A 26,485-nucleotide genomic window follows, 5' to 3' on the forward strand; every position below is an offset into this window, starting at 1 on the left:
TTTTTTTTATGAAAGAAAAAATTGAATTGAATAATTATACAATTTAATATTTGAATTTAATAATTATTAAATTTTTTATGGAGTTAAGTTATATTAAATATTGTTTAAATTATATTAATATTTATTGTTCATTCATAATTTACTATATATCATATTATTCATATAACTATATAAGTATTAGACAAAAATTAAATAACAATATAACATATTCCATAAAATTAAAAGTTGAAAAAATTCATTCATAAAAATTTATTAAGTAAAAGATAATATGAAGTACAAGTGTACAACTAACAATAATTGATGAATAACTTATTTTGTTATTTTATTATACGGCTAATGTTAATAGAGTACATAGCCAACATAGGAAATACTAACATTTTCACTAATTAATAGAGTACATAGGAAATACTAGAATTTTCGCTAATTAATATTAATTCTCGAGTTGTTGGTAATCTTCAATCAAGGTCTTCATTATCTTCTTCGTCTTCATCTTCGGCTTCATGTTCACTAGCTAATGCGGAGGAGCTAGTTGAACCAGAACGATCGGAACCATCGATGTTGTCGTTGGCCGTAAAAGTACGATCTTGGATGTGTTCTTGGGCATCCATCCAATCCTTCAAGCAAACACACATTTCTAGTGTTTCGGGCAACAAACTTGTTCTTCTATCGTCTAGAACCCTTCCCGAAGCACTAAAAGCTCGTTCGGAGGCAACGGAGGAGGCTTGGATGCTGAAAATATCACGTGCCATTGCCGCCAAAATTGGATGCTTTGTGCTTTGGGATTTCCACCAATCTAGGATGTCCATCCCCAACCTCGAATCTTCGTCCAAGCCTTTCATGAAGTCGTAGTTTAAGTACATTTGCAACTCCGAAACATCGCTTTGTGTTCGCCTTGATGATGATCCACTACCTGAAAACTTAGATAACATGTTAGCAGCTTGGGCCGCCAAACTTTTGCCCGTTTTACTTACGCTTTTGGATGTTTGAGAAGGGGCAAAATGAGTGACGGTTCCATATTTAGATTCATAAACTCTATATAACTCAAAAAATTTATCTTTCACATGATTTTTATATTCTTCGGCACCATCACCGAGTTGCATGCAATCATAGTAAATATCAATTAGCATAAATGTGCCATCATACTTTGATCTAGGATCTAAAATAGAAGCAAACATATAAACCATAGGAAGCTTAGTGTAATATTTACGCCATTTAGCCTCCATTTGTGGAACATAATCATTGTAATCTTGTTGTGATCGATGTTGAGAAAGAAGTTGAGCAAATAAACATGCATTTTGAAGGAAAGAATGAATGCAAGGAACATAAACAGAAGAAAAACAGTGAGTCATACTATATAATAATTGTAAAAATTGCATATATTTTTCACAATTATCCCAATCGGAGTCTGCTATCATGAATTGTGGATACTTATTATTGTAAAACAATGAAAATGGAACTCTATACGAAATTGCCTGACTCAACATGTCATAGGTGGAGTTCCACCTAGTTGGACAATCCGTTTTTATTCTAATAGGCTTTATCTTATTTTGCTTAAGATATCGCCTCCATTCCTGATACCTACTGCTAGAAGACATAATAGACAAAACAGCATTTCGAATTTTGGAATAGTATGGACCAATTGCTTCTTGTCCATCCTTAACACACAAGTTTAAAACATGACAAATGCATCTAATATGTAATGCATCTCCATCCATTATGACATTATGCAAGTTTGGTTTAATTAGATTAGCACTAGCTGTCATGGATGTTGCATTATCAAACGTCATGGACATGATTTTGTCCCTAAGACAATATTCATCAAGAGCACTCATAATACAATTAGAAATATTAAAGGCCGTATGGGGGTATTCAAGCATTTTGAAATAAATAATACGTTTTTGCAATAACCATTCACTATCAACCCAATGACAAGTAACACACAAATAATGTAAACCATAACCACCATCCCATGCATCAGAAGTTATAGAAACTCTTGAAGTAAGAGTTTTAAGTTCTTCAATTAATTTCATTTTGTATTCTAAGTAAGTTTTCATGGCAGCTGTTTTAACGGTTTTTCGGGAGATTTTTTTGTGTTGGGGTTGTAGTGCTCGTTTAATGTAATTGTTAAACGGATCACTTTCAGCAAAAAGAAAAGGTTGTTCGGCTTGGACTATCATTCTCCCAAGTTCATCCCTATCCCTCTCATAATTGTAAGTGAAGCCATAAGGATGGAATTGAGAAATTTTTGGTTGAGTTGGGTCAGTACTAGGGGCACCACATTTTTCACTGTGTCGGTTTAGGTGCCCCGTACCGCCTTTGGCTGGAGCCGAATAAACATTACCACAAGTTTTACACTTGGCTTTTTCACCATCTTTACTTAACAAGAAATATTGCCAACATTTACTCTTTCGGTTTTTCAAAAGGGTCATTTCTTCTTCGGTGTACCATTCAATGAATGGGTTATCAGATGGGGGAATAGTATTTTGGACGGATGGGTCACTAGAGCCGGCAGGTTGTGTGTTGCTTGCTTGAGTTGTTTGATAGTTAAATTCAAAAGGCATATCATGTGCGGAGGCATAATAAGGTGGAGATTGGGTCCTTTGCCATGGTTGGAATGCCCCTTGTTGATCTAATCCGGTGGGAAAACCGGTAGAAAACCCGGGGTGGGTGGGATTGGCCATTGTAGGGATTTGCATAGTAGGGATTTGCATTGTAGGGAGGGGCATAGAAGAGTCTTCCAATGATCGTTTAGATTTGGCTTTTTTAGAGGAGGATTGGTTCGGGTTTGATGTCATGATTAATTAAGTTTATTAACTAATAAATAATAATTAACAACAATATTAACAATTATAACAAATTAACAATTATAAGTTTATAACACTAACAAAGTAACAAATTATAACAAATTATAACAATTAACAAGTATAAGTATAACTAGTAATACTAACAAATTAATAACAATATTAATAACAAATTAACAAGTAAACAACAATTAAAATAATATTAATAATAACAAGATAAAGATAAGAAAGATCTTACAACCGTGCTTCAAAGCTTTCCACTAAACCGAAACCCAATTTTTTTTCTTAATTATTACTTAATTAGTAATTTAGTATAAGAGAATAAGAGATTAAGAAATATTAAGAGATTATAATTTATAAATTATAATATATGAGAATAAGAGAGTAAAAGAATGAGATGAGAAGATGAGTTGTGGAAAGAATTGGAAGTTGAGGGTGGTATTTATAGGTGAAAATAGAGCCGTTTATAGCCGTTGGAGGGAAATAGAGCTGCTGCCAACTAGCCGTTACCCACGGGCCGTGCTGCGGGTCGTGCCGGCGGGCCATTTCACGGGCTCGTGCCGGGCCGTGCCATTTTTTGTTTTTTTTAACGCAGCCCGCACGAGGCACGAGGGGCGTGCCGCCGGGCCGGGCCGGGCCACTCAGCGGGCCGTGCCGTGCCGGGCCATCCTCGGGCCGTGCCCGGGCCGCCCGCGTGCTGACCCGGCCCATGCCCAGCTCTATTTAGGATTTTTAGGTGGTGGTCTTGGTACAATACAATGACTACGGTGTACACGTGTGACTTGTCCGAAACAATAGGGTGAGGTTTTGAAGGAACGCAAAATTGATTTGGCATTGGTGGTGAGTTGGTGACACCGTAGTGGCTCAGTTTGTGGGGAGGTTGTGCCCTCGAAAGGGCCCTCCGGCAGGGTGATCCCTTATCCCCCTATTTGTCAGGGATGATTAGTAAGGCAATGTTGGAACGTCAGCTTCATGGAGTTAGTACAAGTTGGAAAGGGTCAGATATTTCTCACCCTTTTTTTGCGGACGACATTTACTCTTTTATTTGCCAGAAGAAACCAATAGGAATGCGGAAAGATAATTGAGTTGCTTCCAGTCATCTTTAATTATGATAAATCCGAGGTTTTTTTGTAACAAAGGGGTGTGTCTATCGTAACATAATGAGTCAATTGGACTTCTAAATATAAGAATAGTTGAGGAACATGGGAAGTACTTTAGCATTCCCACTATCATTGAAAGCTCCAAAAAAAGATGTTCCTTTAAACTTGTTAAATGTAATTAAATATTTTCTAATTGAGAACAAAATGGAGTGAATTTTTCAAAAACTTGATACATAATTACTTATGCTTGTTTACCTTTTCCCTATCCCTCGCCTCCCTTTCCTTTCCCTCTTTGGCTCCTTTTCCTTCTCATCCCTTTTCCTTTCACTATTGTTATCCAAACATAGTTTTAGTTTGACTTATACCAAATCTCATATCATCATTTGCATATATTTCCTCATTATTATTACCTACTGAAATGTTAATAAGAATATCTTTTATCATGAATGATGACGTTTAGCTATGTTTGCATCTAAGCCTTGAATGATTTGGGGTTTATTAGGTATTTTGTTTGTATGGTCGACTATTATGTTAGTTGTTACGTAATGGAAATTAATTTTGTATGATTGATTAAGCATGCTCTAACCCAACATTTTTTTTTTTTTTTTTGAAAAAGGTAAGTAGAAATAAACACTAGAAAGCCCTCCTCACGAGGGGAATTCCTAATGTATCAGAAGAAATAATAAAAAAAAAACAAACTAGAGTTATTACAAACATCAATATCCATAGTACTACACACTAAGGGCCTGTTCACTTCAACTTAATTTCAGTTCAGTTCAGTAAATGTGAACAGGCCCTAAATGACCTACATTAGCTATCTAATCCGCTGCACGATTTGCTTCTCGGTAGACGTGCTGGACACTCCAATTGCGAAATTGAAAAAGATTAAAACGAGTGTCTTCGATAATATGTTCGATCTGCCAAGGTACAGCCCAAATGCCTTTTATTGAGTTGATGACTAATAGGTTATCACCTTCAATTTCAATGTCCTGAATGCCACATTGAAGAGCTAGTTGGACTCATTTATGAAGAGTCGTACCTCCACTACATGGTAAGTTTTTTTTTTTTTTCTTTTTCTTTCTTTCTTTTTTTCCTTTGATAATACTTGTATAAATTTACTCCCATTATTATCCAGTTGTTTGAAAAAAGGTACTCCGTAACAACTTTAATTTACAAATACATATTATTTAATAAAATATATTATTGAGATGCTCACGAGTTAATCGTGTCAGCTTAGAGCTTGCTCAACTCGAGCTCATTATTTTTTCGAATTGGGGTCGAGTTCTAGACGAATTTTGACCAAGTTTTGACTAAGTCGAGTTGGAGTTGCTCAAGTCGATTAGCAACCCTAGGCAAAAATTCCAAAAGAAAAATATAATTCCAATTTTGACAAATTAAACAATCCCAAGCTTGCTACATTTGTCACTTGAATGAACTAATCATGTTATAACTCTAGTTTTATTAACAAATACTAGTATATGTTTAAAGTGAAAAAATAATAAAGTTTGATCATAAAATTCAAACTTCAGCTTTTTTTTTTCCCTTCTAATTAATAATGGCTTGCGTCACTATTCACAAATTTTATTTTAATTATTTTAGGCGAGTTAGTTTAGAGCATCTCCAATGGTTCAATTATAAGGACTTGCTTGCAATTTAAATAAAGTTCCTAGCTACATGCTTACCATTGGAGAATAAAAAATTGAGCAACATGCTAGCAATTGTAGCCCAACCAAGCTACATGCTTGATTGAAAAAGAGACAAATAATCTCCATTCATATTGGAACATGTGTATAATTATCTATTATTTTTTTAAAACTTTATTTTTTTGCAAACTACAATATGTTGTGGCTTACCATTGAAACAAGTTGTTGCTTAAAAAGTGTTGTAGCTTAGAAATTTATGTGGAAAAGCAAGCTACAAAGCATTGTAGCTTGCCATTGGAGATGCTCTTATTCAATAAGGGTGCTCAGTATACAACACTAGTCACACATCATGCCTATTAATTACTTTAAGTTTTTTTATTTTTATTTTTATTTATTTTTTCGCCTGAAAATATAATAGTTCATCCACATCTCAACCTACCACGCCAATATTTGAAAATGATGTTTCACTAATATATACTCCCTCTATTTCTATTTAATTGCACTACTTTAACTTTGATACTATTCGCACGCATCTTTTTGACCAATATTCATGGTTTATGCATAAGATTAGATATAATGTACGAGTACCGATTAAAATTGTATCAATGCATGGTTTTCAAATATCAATTTTTTTTTTTTATAATTTACAATTACATAGTACTGATAATCAAAAATATCATTGATCAAAATTTCACATTAGCAAAATGTGTTATTAAAATGAGGCACTTAAATAAAAAGGTAAATTCTCAAAGGTAACCACCAACTTTTATTTTTTCTCAGTGGTAAAGTCTAAAATTTATTATTTTTGATGGTAATCACGAACTAATATTACTTAGCAAATAGTAACCTAAGTTAGACAATTTGCTACTTCCTTAACTATAGTTTAGCTATTGAAATGCAAAAAGACACAATTACCCTAAAAAATGACCGCCCTCACCCTTCCCCCTAATTTTCTTCCTTTCTCTTTCCTCCCTCCAACATCAATGGCAGCAAACAATGAATCCAGACGTCAATTAGAAAAGAAAAACACCCACATCCAAATTTTCTTCCTTTCTCTTTCTTACTTCCAAATCAATTGATTCCAAACCCTAACCCTAGAATCAAACCCCCAAATTCTCAATTTTACCCACCTGAAATTTCTCGAAGACCTCCATGAACGCGAAGCTTCAATCTCAGAACTTGAGTCCAAGAAGAAATTCGACATTCCCGAGGTCGACAAACATCTAGATGAATCCTGGCCATTGTCGGATGTGGGTGTTTTCAAAGAGGTGGGCGTTTTCTAGGTGGAGAAAGGGAGGAGGAAAGGGAGAAGGATAAGGAGTAGTTCGGGCGGTGGTCTCTACTGCGACGGTTCAGGTGAGTGACGCTAATGGCTTGGTAGTTAGGGCAGCGCGGAGGAGAGTTAAAGATATAAGGGGGAGAGAGAAGTGAAACAACAGTCTCGTACTGTTATATCGGCGGCAATTAATAACCGGTAATTAGTTCCGGTGACAACCTGCGACTCACTTTTGATGATTTTGACAATTTCCGAGGTGAGAATTGGATTGTTCGTTGTGTTTCGCAACCCCGAGGACAGCACCGATACATTTTTTGACGGCGGATACGGCGGAGATCACAGCGAGGAGAGAGAAAACGAAGAGGAGAATGTTGTAGTTCGATTATCGACATTATTATCTGGATTTTAGGATTTTTTTTTTTAATAATGTGAAGGGTACTAATGTAAAATCATAGTTACTTAACCAAGATTAACCTTGGTTAATTGTTTAATGATGTTTTATTTTCATTAATGTTACCATTTGCTAAGTAATATTAGTTTGTGATTACCATTGAAAATTAAAAGTTTTAGTCTTTACCACTGAGAAAAAATAAAAGTTGCTGGTTACTAGAGAGAATTTCTCAAATAAAAATAGAGGGAGAGTATCCTAGAACCCTACCACACAACCGAGTGGGCAATAACCTGAAACGGCTCAAAGCTCTAACGTCCTACGTAGTATATTCCTTCCTTTGATGTTCCAATATTCTTGTATACCGACATTTCTCACAACCCCACCCAAAACATCTCCATTATCAAAGCAGAAAGAAACCGATTAATTAAAAGCCAAAACAAGAGTTTTTTCCACAATTAAACCCCAACATTAAAATGGTCATTTCATAAACTCCTCCCAAAATTAATTAATTAATTTTGATTAAATGGGTAACTCCCACTTTAACAGTCGCAAAAACCGTCATCATCATCATCATCATCATCATCATCAACAACAGGTGGAACAATCTTCTTCATCAATTCCTCCCACTTCAAATCCCAACTATTTATACCCACCTCCACCTCCCAACTATCCATATCCGTACAATCCTCAACCTCAATCTTATTCTTCTTCAATGGCGCTTACCTTGCCTTACTCCCATGTCGACTCCTGCTTACGCGCTCTCGCTCAACAAGCTCAGGGTTTCGGTCGATTTTCCGTTGGCGGCCTTCACGGTCCCCTTTTCCTTGTCACCACCCTCTCCGGTTCGTCTTCGTCTTTCTTAACAATTTTCATACCATTTTCGAATTTCATTGGAAAAGTTGCATTTCGTACTTTCGTCTTCGTTTTTATTTTGTTTAGTTGCCGCTTTAGGGCTGCATATATCATTTTCTTATCGAACTGGGATGCGTGTTTTAAGATTTTGTTTTGTTTAGATAGCGCTTAGGGCTGCATATATCATTTTCCTCACCGAATTGGGCTGCCTGTGTTACTAAAAGTAATGAATTATGGATTTTAATTGCAATATGAATGTTATAAAACGGGCAAATTACTAATGTCATTTTTGGTTTGTTCTCTGCTTAGTAATTAAGCCTTTTTGTCGTTTTGTTTTTATTTCCTCATTTTATGTTTATTTTCAATGTTTCTATTTAGTTGCAACGCTTGCCAATGCATAATTTAAGCATTGATAAAGAAAAGTTGATATTTTGAAAGTATATATTGTCGAATCTAACAAGATTCTCTCGACTATATTTTTAGTTTAGTAGAATTCATTAAAGACAATCAAAGCATAGTGTCTGAATACTGAAATACTGAATAGTGTAAAAGTTGGAAACGTTGCAGTAAAAATAAACGTAAGAAATAACCTCTTTTGAGAGCTATATAAGATGATTTGTGTGGACTATCTTGTTACTATGAATTTGAGAATTGTTGTGATGAATTGATACGGAGTAGTAATGTGGCTGTTGTGTTGGTGTAGATGATGGACCAGGGTCGCTAAGGGAAGCGTGTCGAAAGAAGGAACCACTCTGGATTGTATTTGAAGTTTCAGGTACCATTGAGCTGAAGTCGTACTTGAATGTATCGTCTTATAAGACGATAGATGGACGTGGGCGAAGGATTAAGTTCACAGGGAAAGGGTTAAGGCTCAAGGAGTGTGAGCATGTGATTATATGCAATCTTGAGTTTGAAGGTGGGAGGGGACATGATGTAGATGGGATTCAGATTAAGCCAAATTCTAAGCATATATGGATTGATCGCTGCACCTTGCGTGATTATGATGATGGTCTCATTGATATCACCAGGCAGAGTACTGATATCACTATTTCTAGGTCAGTCACTAGATCTTGGAACTTATTCTACCTGAATTTTATATGATTGCAAGATCATTTAACTGTTCATTTCTTCCAATTTTATAGAGGTATTTGCTTGCTTCGTATAATGTTTAATATGGAATACCTTGGAGCTCATCATAACTATTGTTTTTGCTGATTAGTTTAATTTTAGTGAAGTGTTTATAGTTTACAGAAAGACCAAGTGTAGTTTTGGAATTGTATTTGCATTATTTTAGTTGAATTCCTGATAAAGTGACTATTTTTTTGTTGCCCAAGAACATCTGTTCATTCTTTTGGGGAGGGAGTAATATGCTTAGCTATAGTTGGAGCAGATCTTTCTCTTTTGTTGCCCAAGAACATCTGTTCATTATTTTAGTTGAATTCTTGATAAAGTGACTCTTTTGTTCCACAGGTGTCATTTCTCTCAGCATGACAAAACAATGCTCATTGGAGCAGATCCATCCCATGTTGATGATAGATGCATTCGGGTGACTATTCACCACTGTTTCTTTGATGGAACCCGACAAAGGCATCCTCGTGTAAGATATGGGAAGGTTCATCTTTACAACAATTACACCAGGGGTTGGGGTATTTATGCTGTCTGTGCCAGTGTAGAATCTCAGGTTCTGAGCTACAACCTTAAAATCAGCTTCTTTCTTGTAGAATTTAGTTTACATGTGTAATAGCTTAACTTATAAAACTACTCTGTGCCCAGATATATTCTCAGTGCAACATTTATGAAGCTGATAAGAAGAAAACAGCTTTTCTGTACTACACAGAGAAGGTAATATATTCCTATTGTCTCCTGCTTTACATGATCTGCATAATATGTACTGTACTTAATTAGTACTTTGTAGTTTCTATTGGGCTTTGCTGATTTTTTGTATCTGTTCGTGTTTATTGATGTTGGATCCCCACACAACCATCTATAATAATGATCCGTTTCATTGCATCAGGGCTGAAAATTGTAATCAGTATAATTGCTTCACTCAGGAATGGAGGTTGTAAGTGAACAAAGAGTATTGTTGGTAGAACCTATGGATAAGGTTTTGGTAATCCATATCTTAGGTTATATTGGCCTTCCAAAAAAGCATAGTATGTAGTACTGATGATTAAATTTGGTTTATATATGCAAGTTTGACGTTTGATTCAATTGTCACGTTTGGATGGATTGAATCTGGGTGGAGGAGCATTTGATTGGGCAGGGTTGGGGACTAGGGTCAGTGGTGACTCTCTGGATTTTACCTCATCTATATTGTCGGTACCTTTCAAGATCCACGATAAACTTTTTTGAGTAAATTTGTTTCCTTTGACAGCTACACCTGAATTAAATACCAGTAGTTTTCTTTCGGCAGATTTTTAGGGGATTGAGAATCTTAAATATACACGATTGCACACAGATGCATTTCACATGCTTAACAGTGTGCTTCATAGTGTGTACATTATCTTCTGTATTGAATGCTAAGGTTCAACTATAAATTTAGAACCGGCAGGCTAGCTCTTGTTACACACCTGCGATAATATATGTGCATTTGCTGAGATGTTGTCTGTCATTTCTCGAGGGATTTATCCTATATGCACCATTATGTTGCTGAACAATAGTTTCTAGGGGTGCTTTGATACTTGTGCATAACATTTGAGTGAATAAAGAAATTTAGTTCCCAGTTCACATGCAGATGCATTTTTATGGAATTACTCGTAACTAATAGTGATTATTATTGATCATTTCTGTCAATTTACCAGCTTGCCTTCTGATGCAGGCTGCTGATAAAGAACAAGAAGCAACTGGGAGCATAATCTCTGAAGGAGACCTCTTTTTAAATGGAGCTGTATCAGGAGTAAAGCCATTGGCGAATGAAGAGACTGTGTTTCATCCTAGCGAGTTTTACAATGACTGGACAATGGAACCACCTACTGAATCCCTTAAACATATTCTCCAGCATTGTACAGGATGGCAGAATATTCCTCGCTTGCCTGAAAATCTCTCTGATGCTTAGTCACAAGATTACACTGTGCAGCAATATGAACAACCAGAACTTTACCATTCTTCTATATATTATATATACACATACACAGGGAGATTAGTCATCATTTGGATATTATGAAGTAGATAGATAGTTCAGTATTTATAAATTCTGCGATATGATTCAACCAATAATAGTGTTCATTTGCTGCAAATTAGAAATGCTGTTAAATAAAAAAAACTTGTTCTTGCCATCGCTGTTGTCATGTGAGTCTTGTACCCCAGCCTGAACTGTATGCAAATCTTCTGTGGACTGTGGGGTTATCTCCCTTTTCCTTTTCCTTTTTGTAGACCAGAGATGATTGAATAGTGAACTAATTATTAAACTATTAGATAAGATGCTAATATGTTTGATCCTTGCACCATGGACTGTCGGCATCTCCGTTTGATTTCGATATGATATGATATGATGCACATTATTTGCCTTTGTGTAAAGTCCGATTTGCATTACTGTGGGATCTTTCGTTTATTCGATAAGGAATGATAATGAGGAAACCAAATCTACTACTACGTACACTAGACGAAATTGGAAAAAGCTAAAGGATTCCTCTTTGATAATGAGATGAATTGTAGTAAACAGAAAATTAGCGTTCAGCTAAGAATTTGAAGATAGTATCATTAAAATATTTCTTTCTCGTGTTTAAAAGTGATTTCTTATTATATAATTAGTATATTGTTTTATAATTTAATAAAATTACTCATATTATGTATTGGTAGATAATAAATAACATTGTAGAGAAAGAGAAAGTTTATAGTCTTTTAAAAACGATTTTGAAAGATATTCATGTCATATATGCATGCTCGAAACTTATTTAGAAAAGAAAACTCATAAATACAGACCAAGATCCAAGAGAATATAGTAGCCTTGCAAAACAACTCCAAAAAGAAGTTAGTTTAATCAAATCTTGTCTCTAAACATAATTGGATTTCTAATGTCGACTACAAAATCTGAGATAAGAGACATATTCGACTAAATCAGTCTCTAAAAAGTGTTTGGTTGAAAGAGAATTTAAATATAGTTTTGAATCTAAACAGTTAAATTTGTCAAAGCCAATAATACGAGCTTCTTGGTGAGTGGGGTTTGTGGCAGTTGAAGGGAATTGAGGGTCTGTTCTCATTGACTGAACTGAACTGAATTGAACTTATTAGAGCTGAACTGAACTGAATTGAACTTATTAGAGCTGAACTGAACTGAAATGAATATTTTATAAGAGAAAGAAATTAGGAGCTGAACTAAACTGAACTGAACTTGTTAGAGCTGAACTAAACTGAACTTATTAGAGCTGAACTGAAAATAATCGTATGAGAAGAGGCCCTGAGTCCATTGAATTTTCAACCTTAAAGTTGATCAAATATATTTCAAACTACATTTACTTTATTACCATGTTTGTACAAACTAATACTTCAATTCGTAACATGTTGTGTATATGTCCTTATTAATCATTTTATACAATAAAGTAGTTATCAATTAACAAGTATTTACAAATTACAACACATTTTCATTAGAAAATCAGCTAGTCAAAGTAGTTCAATTCATACAATTAGTTAGTCAAATCAATTAATCCAATTAATTAGTTTAAACAAATCATACACACAAGACACAAGTGACAAGTGACAACTAACTTCTCAATGCCAAACTAGGCTAGATTTTAAAGTTCTTACCACTTTTTTTTTTTTTTTTTTTTTTTTTTTTTTTTTTTTTTTTGGCAAATCCGTTGTATATTCATTCTTTCATATACTTTATCCACCTATTGCTTTGCACTCATCCGTCAAACCTTTAACACTCTATTCATCATTGTTTATTTTATCTACCTTTTAAAAATCACTCATTGCATTAACACTCTCTCTTTAATCCGTCTCATTATTTGTGTGCAAATAGTAATGTTTCGAAAATGAAGATTATATAACAAATTTATATATACAAACCTTTGTACTAGCTACTAGCTAGCATATATTAATCCATATTATAATATTTGATGTCGAGATGTGAGCATTTTCCTCTAAAAAGGAGTGGAGGAAATCATAGATGGGTTCATTGAATTTTGTAAGGAAGTAAAACACAACAATCAAAATGGAGTAAGTATGCATGTCATTTTGTGTTTTGGCACTCCCCATAACTTTGATACCCCAACTTGTATTAATTCTTCTTCTACTACTTGAGAATTACGTAGTGGGATCTTCATGTGTATAGATATGTGAGGGGCCACCAACAATGCTACGTTTAGGGAGGTTTCACTAGGACGTGCCTTTGAGTTGGCTTCTAAACTGCCAAACTTTGCCGACATTGGCGAAATTAACCATTTTTTAAAAAATTTTAACTATTTTTTTAGACTAATAATATGTGGTTAACCATTTTTTAAGAGTAATTAAATTGAAAGGGGTTATGCCGGTTATTTGTTAATCAGTTGAGCTTGTTCACGTACATAAAAACATAGTCGATGATTCTCTCATTCCTCTCTCTTATCCTTTTCTTCCTTAATTAATATTTCTTTTATTAAAGAAATTCATTCATCTCCCTATAATGGGATTGGGTCTCCTTATGGTGAAATAGTTGATTGTTAGGGTAGTTCTTCAAACTCCTTTGAGAATTATAATGTGCCATGCCTTATAAAAGAGTGTATATGTTTTGCATTGGAAATAATTCATTGATAAATATCTGTAGAGGACTGGAGGGTTGCAAAATTTATCAAATATTCAAATGCATTAAGATAATCTGCATGAGAATCATTTTCATTGTTGTAATATATTGTTAGACGTACAATCTCTTCAAACTAATGTATTTTTTTTGGTTTTTAATACTTGCGACAATTCTTTTTTTTTTTTTTTTTTTTTTTTACGTTCACTAACGCATTATTTCAATTGTAAAAATCTTTTTTTTTAAAGGTTGTTAATATCTTTAATTACAAGTGTGTAAAAACTGATATTATGAAAGTATAAATCGAGATGAGTCTATAACAACATTCCACTTGACTATATATTGCTTAACCTAAATCACCAAATTTAATTAAAGCGAGATGTGAATAGTGTTAAATTTAAACTGTTGCAAGTAAAAATAAACTGTAAAAGTATATTCCAACAATATGTGCAACCACATGTATCACAATGCAACTCAATAACTATAGTTTTAATAAAGGAAACTTTTGTTTGATTCAATCATCAATTTATATGATAGAATAGATGCCCATAGTTAAAGATGGCTCTAGTCGATGCCGGGTTGTGCCTTGTGCCAGGTTCACGTGTTTTGGGGTTAGTTAGGCCTGGCGTATGACTCGGCTTACGAGTTTCATGTCAGGACAAAGTTTTCAAAAGGTTGGCCCGTACACAGCCCGGAGCCCAGGACCACGTGCCATCGTGCCGGGCTTACGTGCCTAAGCAAAATTGGATTTATCTTAACATGCTTTGTCGTGTCGGGTTCGGTCGGGCCATGTCTTATCATGCTTCTCTCAAATAAAGGCGGCCCATGGCCCACACATACAATTCCGTGCCAAGCTATGCTTTTTTCGTGCCCCTGCCACGCTTTTTTTTTTTTTTTGTGCTAGGCTGTGCCAAGCTTCGGGCCGACCCGACCCAATGCCATCTTTACCCATAGTAGATTTCATAGGGATCTTTGTTAAAAAATTAGATTTTAGTCAAAAAAAAATTGTTATAGTACATATTCTATTGCCTTTTATTAATTCAATGTTAATGTTAATTACCTCCTTAGTTTTATAACCAAATTTCAAATGACATCTTAACTACGGAATATAATTTAAAAAGTTTAAGTTGAAGTTTTGAAACAATTGCTAATGCAAATGACATCATCGTTGGTCTACTTGTCAATTTGTCATCTAGTCAGATATTCTTCCAAACTCATTGAAATTTAATGCGATGTTGTTAACTCAAAATTTTCCTTTTAGAACACATATTTCCTTTGTTTTTATTATTATTATTTTTTTTTTTTTTATTTTATTTTATAGTTGCAACACTTTTCTTTTTATGTTTGTCGATGCATATTTTCAATCGTTAATATCTTTAATTACCAATATGTAAAAATTATAAACATTTAATATTAAAATTGTATAAACCGAGACAAATTTAACAAGATCTCACATGAGTTTTTAGTCAAAGTGAAACATATAAATAGTGTAAAAGTCAAATTGTTATAAGTATTAACTTATTTGGACTTATCATGCTTGAAAGCAAACTATAACCTTTTGTTAATTTGCCTTAAACCAAATTTATCTAGACATTGTTATATACATAGGATTAAATTACACTCAAATGTATTTGCAAATCAACTTGCTAGTCATATTAAACATAATAACTAGTGAGTGACCCCGGGCGTTGCCCCAAGTTGCTACTGTTGTAGACATACAATCGATAATTTTTTTAAAAGGCTTTTCAAAACTGCAATTGTCATTGTCAAACCAAAATTGAGTTATTCTTTAAATATAGTTTTTTTTTTAATTTTTATTTTTAATTGAACCTTGTGGCTTGCACTTATATGAATTTTTTTCCATACAAATACCATAGTTAATATTGGCTTAGATGGTTAAATAGTCATATGTGTTATAGGAGGTTGAGGGTTCGAACCTCCTTATCCTTATGCCAAAACTAATAATGACGTCATTATTTTTTTTCTCCTGCTCCGTACATTTTATACATATTATATGAATTGGGGTTTCCACTCTTTACTAATTTCTCAATTTATTAAATTTTGATTAAATTATTTGTACTACGTACATATTACACAAAAAAAAAAAACTAAAAAATTATAGTTAAAATCGTAAAATAATGTTAAAATCGTACATCGCACGAGTCTAATCTAGTAAATAAATAACCAAAAAACCAAGAGAGTTAGGGCCAATGGAAGATATTTAATTAAGTGTCTTGAAAAGGAATGATAATGGCGGCAAAAAAGCCATACTCCCTTCATTATTAATTTTTTTTTCTCATTTTTTTTTTTTTCATTTCATAAATTCATAAATTTTAGTTTTAATTTTAATTTACTAACTTACCTATTTAGTGCAACAAATGTCACTTTCACCGCGTTTGTCCCCCTTAAAATTTTATTTTCCTTTTCACCAAAATATATTTCTCTTAATTTTTTTTATTAATATTAATCAACTAATTAATTAATTAATTAATTACCCCCATAAAAAACCTTAAATTTTGATATTTTTATTTTATTATGCTATCATTAATAAATAGAAAAAACAACTATACAAAAAAGCCTTTTTCCTTTCTCCCTCCTCTTTCACTTTCTCTCTCCTCCCCCCCTCTCTCTCTTGCCCCGGTGTTGATGCCGCCAAAATCTCGACAATGTCGCCGTCCGATGACTTCAATTGATCATTTCAATCGTAAGCTACGCTTTTTCCCTTTTTACCTCTCCTTTTTCATCATTTTCATTTTTTTGATTAATGTTTTTTCCTCTTTTTTTAATTAGATGATCTAATTCGAATTTCAAATTTCTGTTCAATTTCAGGTAAAAAAGAAAAGTACAAAAACAATTTATGATCGGTTGAAATTTTGATTTCTCTCATGATTAGTGAGAGAGAGGTAGTAATTTTTGTTGATCTTGTCATAATTTTTAATTAATCGTTTTCGATTGATTGAATTTGAGCGAATTTTGGATTTTGATATGATAAGAGAAATTGGGTTTTTTTTTTTTTTTTTTTTTTTTTTTTTTTTTTTGTAGTTATATATTGATTATTAGGTTTGATTTTAATGTTGTATATAGATTTTAAAATCGTTGAGTATACTTTTGTTACTAGGTGAATAATTGGTGGGTTGATTTCTGGGTAGCATATTATATATACTGGAGTAGTTGTTTATATATATTTATCTATATATATATAGTAGTATATAAATATAATTTTTTGGATTGGCGAAAGAGGAAGCGAAATTTGGATTCGAGTATGAGCGTTTGATGATTTAATTGGGTTGGTGTTGTGGAGTTTGAAGGGGGTAGTTGTTAAGTTGCTCAATTTTTGGGTGTAGATATGAGGGGAAATGTGCATGTACCCTTGGATCAAGGGTTTGAAAATGAGTCGACTGTAGGTGTTGCGAATAGCAGATTACGAGGGGGAAATACTGTAAATACTAGTAATTATGTGTCTGTACAGACGGGAGAGGAATTCTCTTCTGAGTTTATTCGTGATCGTTTAACTCCGAAGGTGGTTCCTCCTGGGTTACCGATGGTTCAGAATCAAGAGATAAGGGATGGATTTAACAATGAGCATGATCGTCAAATGGGTTATGAAGATCTTGCTAGAATCCTTGGAATTCGTAGAGTGGATTCTGAATGTAGTTCTGAGGTGTCTGAGTTTGCCTCTGCACAAGGGTGTCCTCCAGAGGTTGATCATTGGACTCGTGCTGAAAGAAGATGTCACATAGATGACAGTGCTAATGGCCAAGGGGTATGGGAGGACACTGGTGTTTTGAATTTTGATCAAGGCAATCTTGGAGCTAGAGTACCACCCATTACTATTCCTCATTCTCCTCATTCATACAACCCTTGCGATGTAGGGTCCTCTGATGGCTCTCAACCTGGAAAATTGAGGATTCTCTGCAGTTTTGGTGGTAAAATTTTGCCCAGGCCAATTGATGGGAAACTTAGATATGTAGGGGGAGAGACACGCATGATTTCTATTAAGAAGAATATCTCATGGGAAGAACTTATATATAAGACTTCTGGCATTTGCAATCAACCACATAGTATCAAATACCAGCTACCAGGTGAAGATCTTGATGCGCTCATATCAGTGTCTTCCAATGAGGATCTCCAAAATATGATGGAGGAGTATCAAGGGATTGAGAAGTCTTGTGGATCTCAAAGACTTCGGATTTTTTTGATCCCTGCAAGTGAAACTGAAATTCGCAGTTCAGGCACTTTACCGCAGGCCAGTCCTGATTACGAATATGTTGTTGCTGTCAATGGTATAGTGGACTGTAGCCCCCGGAAAGCCTCTGGTGAGCAACTAATCATCGAATCAAACAAATCAGGTGCTACATTAGACCGTATTCCAAGTTCTTGTGGTGATTCACCTTCATCTGTTCATCGTTTGGAAATCAAGGATGGTTCTACCTCCTCACAAGGGGCACATGTTACAATGGATTTCTTCAACAATACCAGGTCACCTGTTCAGTCTCCTTCGTTATCTACCAGACCCGCTCAGTCTGGTAATGCGAAGAGTGGTGGCGTGCAATGGTATGAGGATAGCTTATGGAAACACAGTGGCGAAAGCAATAGTTCTTTTGTTCAAACCCAACTACCATCTGATAGTGTATCTGGCAAACCAAGTGTTCCTGGACAAGAGATTATTCCTGAAGCACAATTGAGAAGCGGGGATTTTATCATTCCTGTTACTGATGGTAACCAGAATCATTATGGCAGTCAACCATCTCTGGCTTCGGGCAGAGCTGCTCATCATGAGAGGTATATGTCACAAGTTGATTCTAGAGCCTTCATGCTGGGATCAGCTGACTCAATGGACTCTTATCATGGTATGATTCATGCATATTCAGATTCCCAGCTGCAACAGTATGGGGAGAAGTCCTCGTACTGTTCACAAGAGGGAATAAGCCCATCTTCTTCATTGCACTTTGCTAATCCTGCAACATCTTCCCAAGCATTTTCTTCTCCCCTTCAAGAAAAGGTCTTACCATTGCAAGAGAATGTCCATATTGTCAAGCCTGAAGTACAGAATCAGCTGATGGATCTGGAACCTACTGAGTCCCGTAAAAGAGATGATCTCCCAATTCCACATTATTCAAAGCCTCTGGGCTGCAATTCATATATTGAAGGCACTAGCAATAATGTAAATGATAAGTACCATATGGGCGCTGAAGATCAAGGTATTCTGAATCCACTTATGCAGAATCCTTATAATTCTAATCCTCTTGGTCACCAGATGACAAACAGGGTTTTAAGCTCTGAAACTCAGTTTCACCAGGGTACAACTGATCAAAATGTGTTCCTTAGTAACCCTGTGGAGAACAAGTTGGTGAATGGTAACTGTTTTCATATTAATGCTGATGCACAAGTGCCTCAAGTACACCAGCCGGTGCCAATGTCCACCTGTGATGCAATTACAGCATCAGAGGGTTTTCCCAAGCGCCAGCCTGATTGTCAACTGGAAAGCACTTCATCTGTTATTGTCAATATCCATGATGTTGGTGAGGCTCTTCATAGTAATTTTACTGGAGAATTCACTGGTGAAGCTTTAGGGAGATCTTCGAGCACTATAGTGCAGTCTCATGGGCATAATCGAGAGATTGATCTGCTTTCTGGTTTGTCAGATGATTCGTTTTTGTCTCTTGGAAAGCAGGCTGTTGCATCCCCATCTTCAGCTCGTAATGTTGACTTTCAATTTGACATGAATTCAACAAAAGTGGCTGCTTATGGAGGGGAGAATGTTTTCCAGCCTGACAATAGCCATCCAATAGAGAAGTTTGAGAAGCTGGAACACCGTAATGGCAATGGTGTGACATTGTCTAATGACATTGGTCGAGTAGAACCCTTGAATATGCATAAGCAAAATCACCTTGAGCCTCTGGTTGTTATTGGAGATGCTTGCAATTATATGCCCAAAGAAGTTGCTTTTCCCTCTGTGCCTCCTCCTGCAGTGGATGTTTTCTCTAATGTTAGCTCAGAAGAGCCAAGTGTGGCAGGCGGCGACGGCATTGGTGCAGAACTTGGCTCTGAGGTACTAAATCGTTATACAGTTTGTCTTGTCTGGTTATTCTTTTTTTTTTTTTTCTTTTTTTCTTTTTTTTCTTTTTAACTGGAGTTGACTGAAATATTTGCATACCTAGGATTCTAAAACTGCTGGCTTGCATAAGGATGACTCTGTCATTGATGCTGTGATGGCTGAAATAGAAGCTGGCATCTACGGATTGCAGGTGTTCTATTTTTGTCTTGCCTTGACTTATTATGTTCTTGTTGAGTTGTAATAAGATATTGTTTGGATGCCATTTTCCTCTTGGTTTGAATATCACATGAACTTGCTTGCTCAGTTTATATGTTCATCCTGTTTTGATTTTTGCTTAATGTTGCTGTACTACTTCATTTTCTTTTTAACTACATATAAACTGGGTAAAAGTTACTGAATGCATGCAAGTATTTCTGCCTCTTTTGTATGCTGTTTGATTGATAGATTATAGTTGATACACAGATCATTAAGAATGCTGATCTTGAAGAATTGAGAGAATTAGGATCTGGTACTTATGGGACTGTTTATCATGGAAAATGGAGAGGATCAGATGTTGCTATCAAGAGAATAAAAAAGAGTTGCTTTTCAGGAAGATCATCTGAGCAAGAGCGGTTGGTAAGTTTATTTGTAATAAACTCAACTTCTTTTTACTTGGACACCAAGAATATGTTAGGGAAGGCAAGAAAATGCAAAGGATTATTTTGGTACAAATTCTATTAATGTAGACATTGTAGTGTTTTGTGGCTGTGACTATTATATATGAATCGTGATTTTCATTCTTGTCAGACCAGGGACTTTTGGAGGGAAGCACAAATACTTTCAAAACTTCATCATCCAAATGTAGTTGCATTCTATGGGGTAGTTCCTGATGGTGCTGGAGGTACCTTGGCAACTGTGACAGAGTTCATGGTAAATGGTTCACTCAGGAATGTCCTAGTCAAGAAGGACCGGTAATATCTGAATTCGATTGCTGTGCTCTAATTATACACATATAAATACAATACTTGTATCATGACTCCCCTCTCTCTCCCTCTTTGTTTTACTTTATCTTATTTTTTGGTTTTTGGAAACCTGGTTGACAGATCTCTTGATCGTCGGAGAAAACTCATTATTGCCATGGATGCAGCTTTTGGGATGGAATACCTGCACTCAAAAAATATTGTTCATTTTGATTTAAAATGTGACAATTTGCTTGTTAACATGAGGGACCCACAACGACCTATTTGTAAGGTACACAGTCTGCACTATGTATATGTTTTGTTATACGTCCTCCATTTTTTTTAGTTGCAACATTTGCAAAAACACGGAATCGTAGGTAGTTTTTGGAGATGAGAGAGATAGAGAGAGAAAAGGGAACCAATGTGATATGTAGAGAGATAGAGAGAATTAATTTAATAAAAAGGAAAGTGATGCATCTAATTTGAAACTTCCTTATTTAGAGATGCATCTAAAAAGAAACTAAGGAAGGTGATGTGATTTTATCAAAAAAATATAGCTGTGTTTCAAGTATTGCTGTTAGTAGAGCACATTACAAATACACTGAGCATGGTTCTGTATTATTAGAGTTATATGAACTCTCAAATGAAATCAATTTTTTTGTTAAACCTTGGATATTGGGTAGGAGAGCCTTTATCAAATGTAATTTTAATTTGAGTAACTATTTTATTTTAAGTTTACGACCTCTCTCTCTCTCTCTCTCTCTCTCTCTCTCTCTCTCTCTCTGATGCCTGAATCTTTACTTGCTTCCTTCATCTGATGCCTGAATATTAGACCTATTTCTGCACTCTCCTGTGTCTTTCTCATTGTTTTGGAAGAGTCCTCCTTTCCCTTTTGCAAAATCCTCAAAATGCTACAGTTATTCTTAAGGGAGATTTTTTATTTTTTTATTTTTTTATTTTATTTATTTTTTTATTTTTTTTATGTGAATGTTCGTGTGAAGCATTAATACTAACTATAAAACAGAGGCTAGGATTGGTTGATTCATCAAGACCTTGTAAAAATGAACTGATCCGAATAACCCAACACATACCTAACCATATCTGAAACTTGAATCGTAACTGTCCAGCTCCAGTTATCGTTGAAATTGTTTAATTCCCTCCGTTCTTTAATGTTCTACCCACTTGGCTTTTGGATAGTCTCTAATGTGTATTTATTTTTTACAATAAACTAGTGACTAGTTCGGCAGGTTGCTACTTTTGTAGTCGTGTGACTGATACGTTTTTAAGGCTTTTCAAAAACATTAATAGACATTTGTCAAACCAGAAGTCGTAATTTATGTGTCTGCTTTCTCCTGTTATATTTTTTTAACACCATTGTCTAACCAGACGTCGTAGTTATTTCAATTATATACATTTATTTTCATGTTTATAACATGGTTGATGATTGGCGTAGATGGTTAAACAATCATCCTTCTTATAAGAGGTTGGGTGTTCAAATCTCCCCGGCCTCATGTAGTCATGTTTTTATATGGAATTATGTTGATTGAGTGGTGATGTGGTGTAATGAGAGGTTGAGTAGGTGACGTGGTGTAATGCAAGAAGATACTGGGTGACGTGGCATAGTGAGAGGATGAGTAGGTGACGTGGCATGATGAACAAGAGTTTACATGGCACATTAACGTTTTTAGGAACGCCTTTTAATAGATTAGTATAGATATCTTTACCTATGTACTTGTGAAAATTTTGAAACGTAAATATCTTGAAAATTTAATCTAAGACAAATCTTATAAGATCTCACACACTTATGTTTTTTCTTGTATATAAGTAAATAAAGTAATGTGATACGGTCATTTAAAAAAAAAAATTTATTTTTGACTACATGGGTAGTAAGTAGGTAGAACATTAAGGAATGGAGTGTAGATTCGTTAGCTACACTGCTTGAATTGACTTGTCTCATTAGGCAAAACTGACTGATTCAAACTGACATGAACTTAACCCAAATTGAGCAATCAGCAATCCGAATTTAACCTCAATTTTACTTTACATTTGCCGAGCTTATGGTGAGTCATGTTCACATGTTTTTCTTTATTGTCATTTGGAGTTGTTATTTCTGGAGAAGGCTTTGACAGTGTATGATGAGGCTTGGGTAAATACTAATGTATAATTTTGGTAACTCGTTTTGCGAGTTTGGTGGTTAGGAGAAGAAGTTGCTTGGGTGTAATACTGTGATGGCTATTTTGTGGAGCATCTGGCGATGGAGGAATTAATGAAATGGCAGTTGTTTTGGTAAAAACACATTGTTAGCTTCTTTATGGGCTAAGGCAGCTGGGTTTTTAGGGGTGTTTTTTTTAGGGGAGATACCAAATTGGGCTAATCTGTAGTTTTTGTCCTTTTACGATATGAGGATACCTTGTCTTCTTAATGTGCTTCAGTTTTTGCAGTATTTATAAATAATTTTTCTTTGAAAGAAAGCCTCTCTTCTCTGCTCTCTCAGCCTCTCTCTCTCTCTGGTCTTTATTTGTGATTGGTAGTTAGAAGTGTCCATACAAGGTCAAGTGTTGGGTATTGATCCATACCCGTACGCTCTCTGTGTTATGTCGACATAGGTGTGGCAGCCACATATGCCAAGTTGCTGTACATAGATTGTTGGTGAACATATTATGTTTGGTTGCATACGCCAAATGGTTAATTGCTATCATGACAACACCATGTCTTTCATAAAAAAGAAGTGAAAGAAAGGTATAATTGAGGAGTGTAATTTTTCTGTGCTCTTTAAGGCCCGCATGTGAAGTAATTTTAATTTACATCACCAGGTTGGAATGACCCGCATAATAAACATGTACACAACAGCCCTGTGCACTTAGCATCCAAAGATTAATCAAAGAAAGTAAAGACAACTATTCAATGAAAAAGTTCCAGCCAGGGGGGGGGGGGGGGGGTTGGTCAGGGAAGTTGTTTTTACCGTATTGTTTGGTGTTGGGAATATTGGAAAGTCCCTGAATGTTACTCCATTACTTTTCTTTGGAAATTCCAACAGTGTACTAATTGATTAACAACTGTGTAGGTTGGGGATTTTGGATTGTCAAGGATCAAGCGTAATACATTGGTTTCTGGTGGTGTTCGGGGAACACTTCCATGGATGGCACCAGAATTGTTGAATGGCAGCAGCACCAAGGTTTCTGAGAAGGTTTGAGGAACCCCTATTTTTTATTTTTTTATTTTTTTTTTCTTCCTGTAAATTCTGTAATTCAAGCTAATTGATGAGAATATTATGGGCATTGGCAGGTTGATGTCTTCTCCTTTGGCATTGCAATGTGGGAGATCTTGACTGGCGAGGAGCCCTATGCAAACATGCACTGTGGTGCAATCATAGGTAAATAATTCCTGGTTAGAGATTAGCATTATTTTCTCGACAAAGGTTTTGATATTACATTAATTTCTGATTCTGTTTTGATGTATTTACACCATTTTAGGGTTGACTTCCAAGTCTTCTTAGTTGAAAGTTTTCTAAAACTTTATTGCATATGAAAAGAGCTGATATATACCTTGAATTAACCTGTGAAAAGGCTTATTGTCCTTTGGAGGTCTCCTCCTATGTATTTATGGACATTTTGTCCCTTGATTAATGCACTTGTTTGAATCCCCCACTCAATAAAGAAAATAAAAAAAGTACAATTTTTTTCTTTTCATTTTAGCAGATGTGGCTACTTGATGTACAATATGAAGTGGGGGTATCAAGTGCACTAATAAGTTTGTCTGTGTCTCATTACTTCCATTCTCTATCAGCAAAACCAAACCTTTTAAAAGTCACTGGCTTCTTCTAGCCTCATTTGTTTAAGGCATATATTCTGTCCATACCTAATGACTTAGTGTCTCTAGGGGCCAAATTGCTATTAAAGCATCTTCATTTCCTATGCATGCTCATTGCAGAGAGCTATTGGTAATCTGCTTCAAAAGAGAGTTTTTGTATTAATATATATATATTTTTTTCCATATAGTTTTGTAATTCCAGGATCCAGTTCCTGCGTTTCTTTGAAGGCAGCATGCTTATTGTCATTCAGTTATTGTGGAGCCTAGATGATAGTGAACTTGTGATCAAGTCATTAGTTGAAATTTGTGTAACCTTTATTGATTGTAAGAGGAGGAGGAGTAAGATTTTTGTGGATGACTATACGGAATAATCACTTTTGGTTCATGTAGATGACCCCACTTCTGGGATTAAGGCTTTGATTGATTGATTTTTTATCATTAATTATTTAAATGACTAGGTAATTGAATCAACTGGCTTGGGGTGTTCAAACTAGAAATTGCAACATCACGGGGTGGGGCGAAGAAAATAGGAAACCTATAGAGGATAAATGAATAACTTTTGATGTTTGAAAAGTTTGCATAGTGTGTTACCAAATAGATTATTAGTTATCTCATTGCCTAGATGGTCTACTTCCACTTCATATGTTACTTTTCCCATCATTTCCTTTTTACGATTAGTTGAAAGGAATAAGAAAATTAGTGGCTAACTTCTGTTTGGAAATAGTAGGTTAAAGAAGACAAGCTACTGAACCCTTAAAGTGAGACATATAAAGTACTAATTTTCTGCTCTTTACCTGTTGAATCATGCTGTTGTTTTACTGAAGAAGATAGTTGACACAATTGAGAGGCACATGATAGTATGTAGACATTTTATAACATGCAATTGTGCAAATGGAAAATTAGCAGCCTGAGGCTCTGAAGCAGATTCTTGGATTTGTTTGCTGAACCAGTCATTAAGCTTATTGAGAAACTAGCAGTCTAATACTATTAGCTTAGCGTTGATTGGCAAGTATTTGATTTGGTTTATTTTTGCTTTTTTTTTTTAGTCTTTATTTTCTTCGTCATTTTACTTGCTCCAATTTAGTGGTTGATACTTGTGGGCCTGTTTGGTGAAATTCAATGCAGGAGGTATTTTAAAGAACACTCTCCGACCCCCAATTCCAGAGCGCTGTGACCCTGAGTGGAGGACTTTGATGGAACAATGTTGGTCTATTGAGCCTGATGCAAGACCTACATTTACAGAGGTTACAAATAGGCTGCGCTCTATGTCTGCAGCTCTTCCATCAAAGGAACATACAAGGTAAGAGGAAAAAGTACATTTAATATGTTTTCTTCGTTAATTGATTGATTATATTATCTCATTATGTAATTCTAACATTGCTTCGATATCTTTCAGAACTCTCTCAGGTAGAGGATAGATCCGGTGAATCAAGCAAGGAAAACTTTTGTCTCTTCACTTTTTGTTAATGCTGTAATTTTCCTACCAATTTTTCTTTTGTGCATATTCTGTGACTTCTGTTTAGGCAATATTTTTTCATTCTTTTGATATAAGATCACAGTATATAGCTGGGCTTATGCCGTACAATGGTTGGTCTACCATGAAATTTTTGCTGAACAAAAATATCTGTATATAAACCTTATACGGAGTAAGCTCTAATGAGTTTGTTGAGTTGAGATAATGATCAATGGTGGCATTATAGTATGCCCTTTATAAAAATCAGTGTATTTTACTACTACTTGGCCCGATAAATTTTGTACTACGACCGTTCAATTGAAATACGGCAATTCTAACATTTTATACATTTCTCTATTTTCACTTTTTTTTTTTTTTTTTTTTTTTTTTTTTTTTTTTTAAAAAAAAAAAAAATTTTTATGAGGGATTTAAAGAGTGGTTTCACAA

General features: G+C 35.0%; 2 protein-coding genes across 2 annotated transcripts; both read left to right on the forward strand.

Annotated features, from left to right (window-relative positions):
• Positions 1–7,580: 7,580 nt before the first annotated feature.
• LOC145572003 (putative pectate lyase 4) lies at positions 7,581–11,494 on the forward strand. Its single transcript, XM_081631024.1, has 5 exons — positions 7,581–8,053; positions 8,767–9,118; positions 9,534–9,744; positions 9,837–9,905; positions 10,882–11,494. The coding sequence occupies exons 1-5, from the start codon at positions 7,735–7,737 to the stop codon at positions 11,116–11,118; spliced, it is 1,188 nt and encodes a 395-aa protein (XP_081487150.1). The 5' UTR covers positions 7,581–7,734; the 3' UTR covers positions 11,119–11,494.
• Positions 11,495–16,348: 4,854 nt separating this feature from the next.
• Positions 16,349–26,321, forward strand: LOC145570333 (RAF-like serine/threonine-protein kinase 20). Its single transcript, XM_081629376.1, has 10 exons — positions 16,349–16,483; positions 16,609–19,831; positions 19,941–20,027; positions 20,300–20,452; positions 20,624–20,787; positions 20,920–21,067; positions 23,840–23,962; positions 24,061–24,148; positions 25,711–25,885; positions 25,982–26,321. Exons 2-10 carry the CDS (start codon positions 17,126–17,128, stop codon positions 26,001–26,003), a joined length of 3,666 nt encoding a protein of 1,221 aa, XP_081485502.1. The 5' UTR covers positions 16,349–16,483; positions 16,609–17,125; the 3' UTR covers positions 26,004–26,321.
• Positions 26,322–26,485: the final 164 nt, after the last annotated feature.

The sequence above is a fragment of the Chenopodium album genome, chromosome 12 (assembly GCF_948465745.1).
Source record: "Chenopodium album chromosome 12, dcCheAlbu1.1, whole genome shotgun sequence".
NCBI classification, from domain to species: Eukaryota; Viridiplantae; Streptophyta; class Magnoliopsida; order Caryophyllales; family Amaranthaceae; genus Chenopodium; species Chenopodium album.

What these genes read in the sequence shown, in the direction of transcription:
- LOC145572003 (XM_081631024.1), top strand. Translation starts at nt 7,735, where the DNA reads ATGGGTAACTCCCACTTTAACAGTCGCAAAAACCGTCATCATCATCAT. An exon ending in GTGCCAGTGTAGAATCTCAG is followed by an intron (nt 9,745 to 9,836) that starts GTTCTGAGCTAC and finishes CTCTGTGCCCAG; the next exon opens with ATATATTCTCAGTGCAACAT. An exon ending in TTCTGTACTACACAGAGAAG is followed by an intron (nt 9,906 to 10,881) that starts GTAATATATTCC and finishes CTTCTGATGCAG; the next exon opens with GCTGCTGATAAAGAACAAGA.
- LOC145570333 (XM_081629376.1), top strand. Translation starts at nt 17,126, where the DNA reads ATGAGGGGAAATGTGCATGTACCCTTGGATCAAGGGTTTGAAAATGAG. An exon ending in CATCTGAGCAAGAGCGGTTG is followed by an intron (nt 20,453 to 20,623) that starts GTAAGTTTATTT and finishes CATTCTTGTCAG; the next exon opens with ACCAGGGACTTTTGGAGGGA. An exon ending in GTCCTAGTCAAGAAGGACCG is followed by an intron (nt 20,788 to 20,919) that starts GTAATATCTGAA and finishes CCTGGTTGACAG; the next exon opens with ATCTCTTGATCGTCGGAGAA.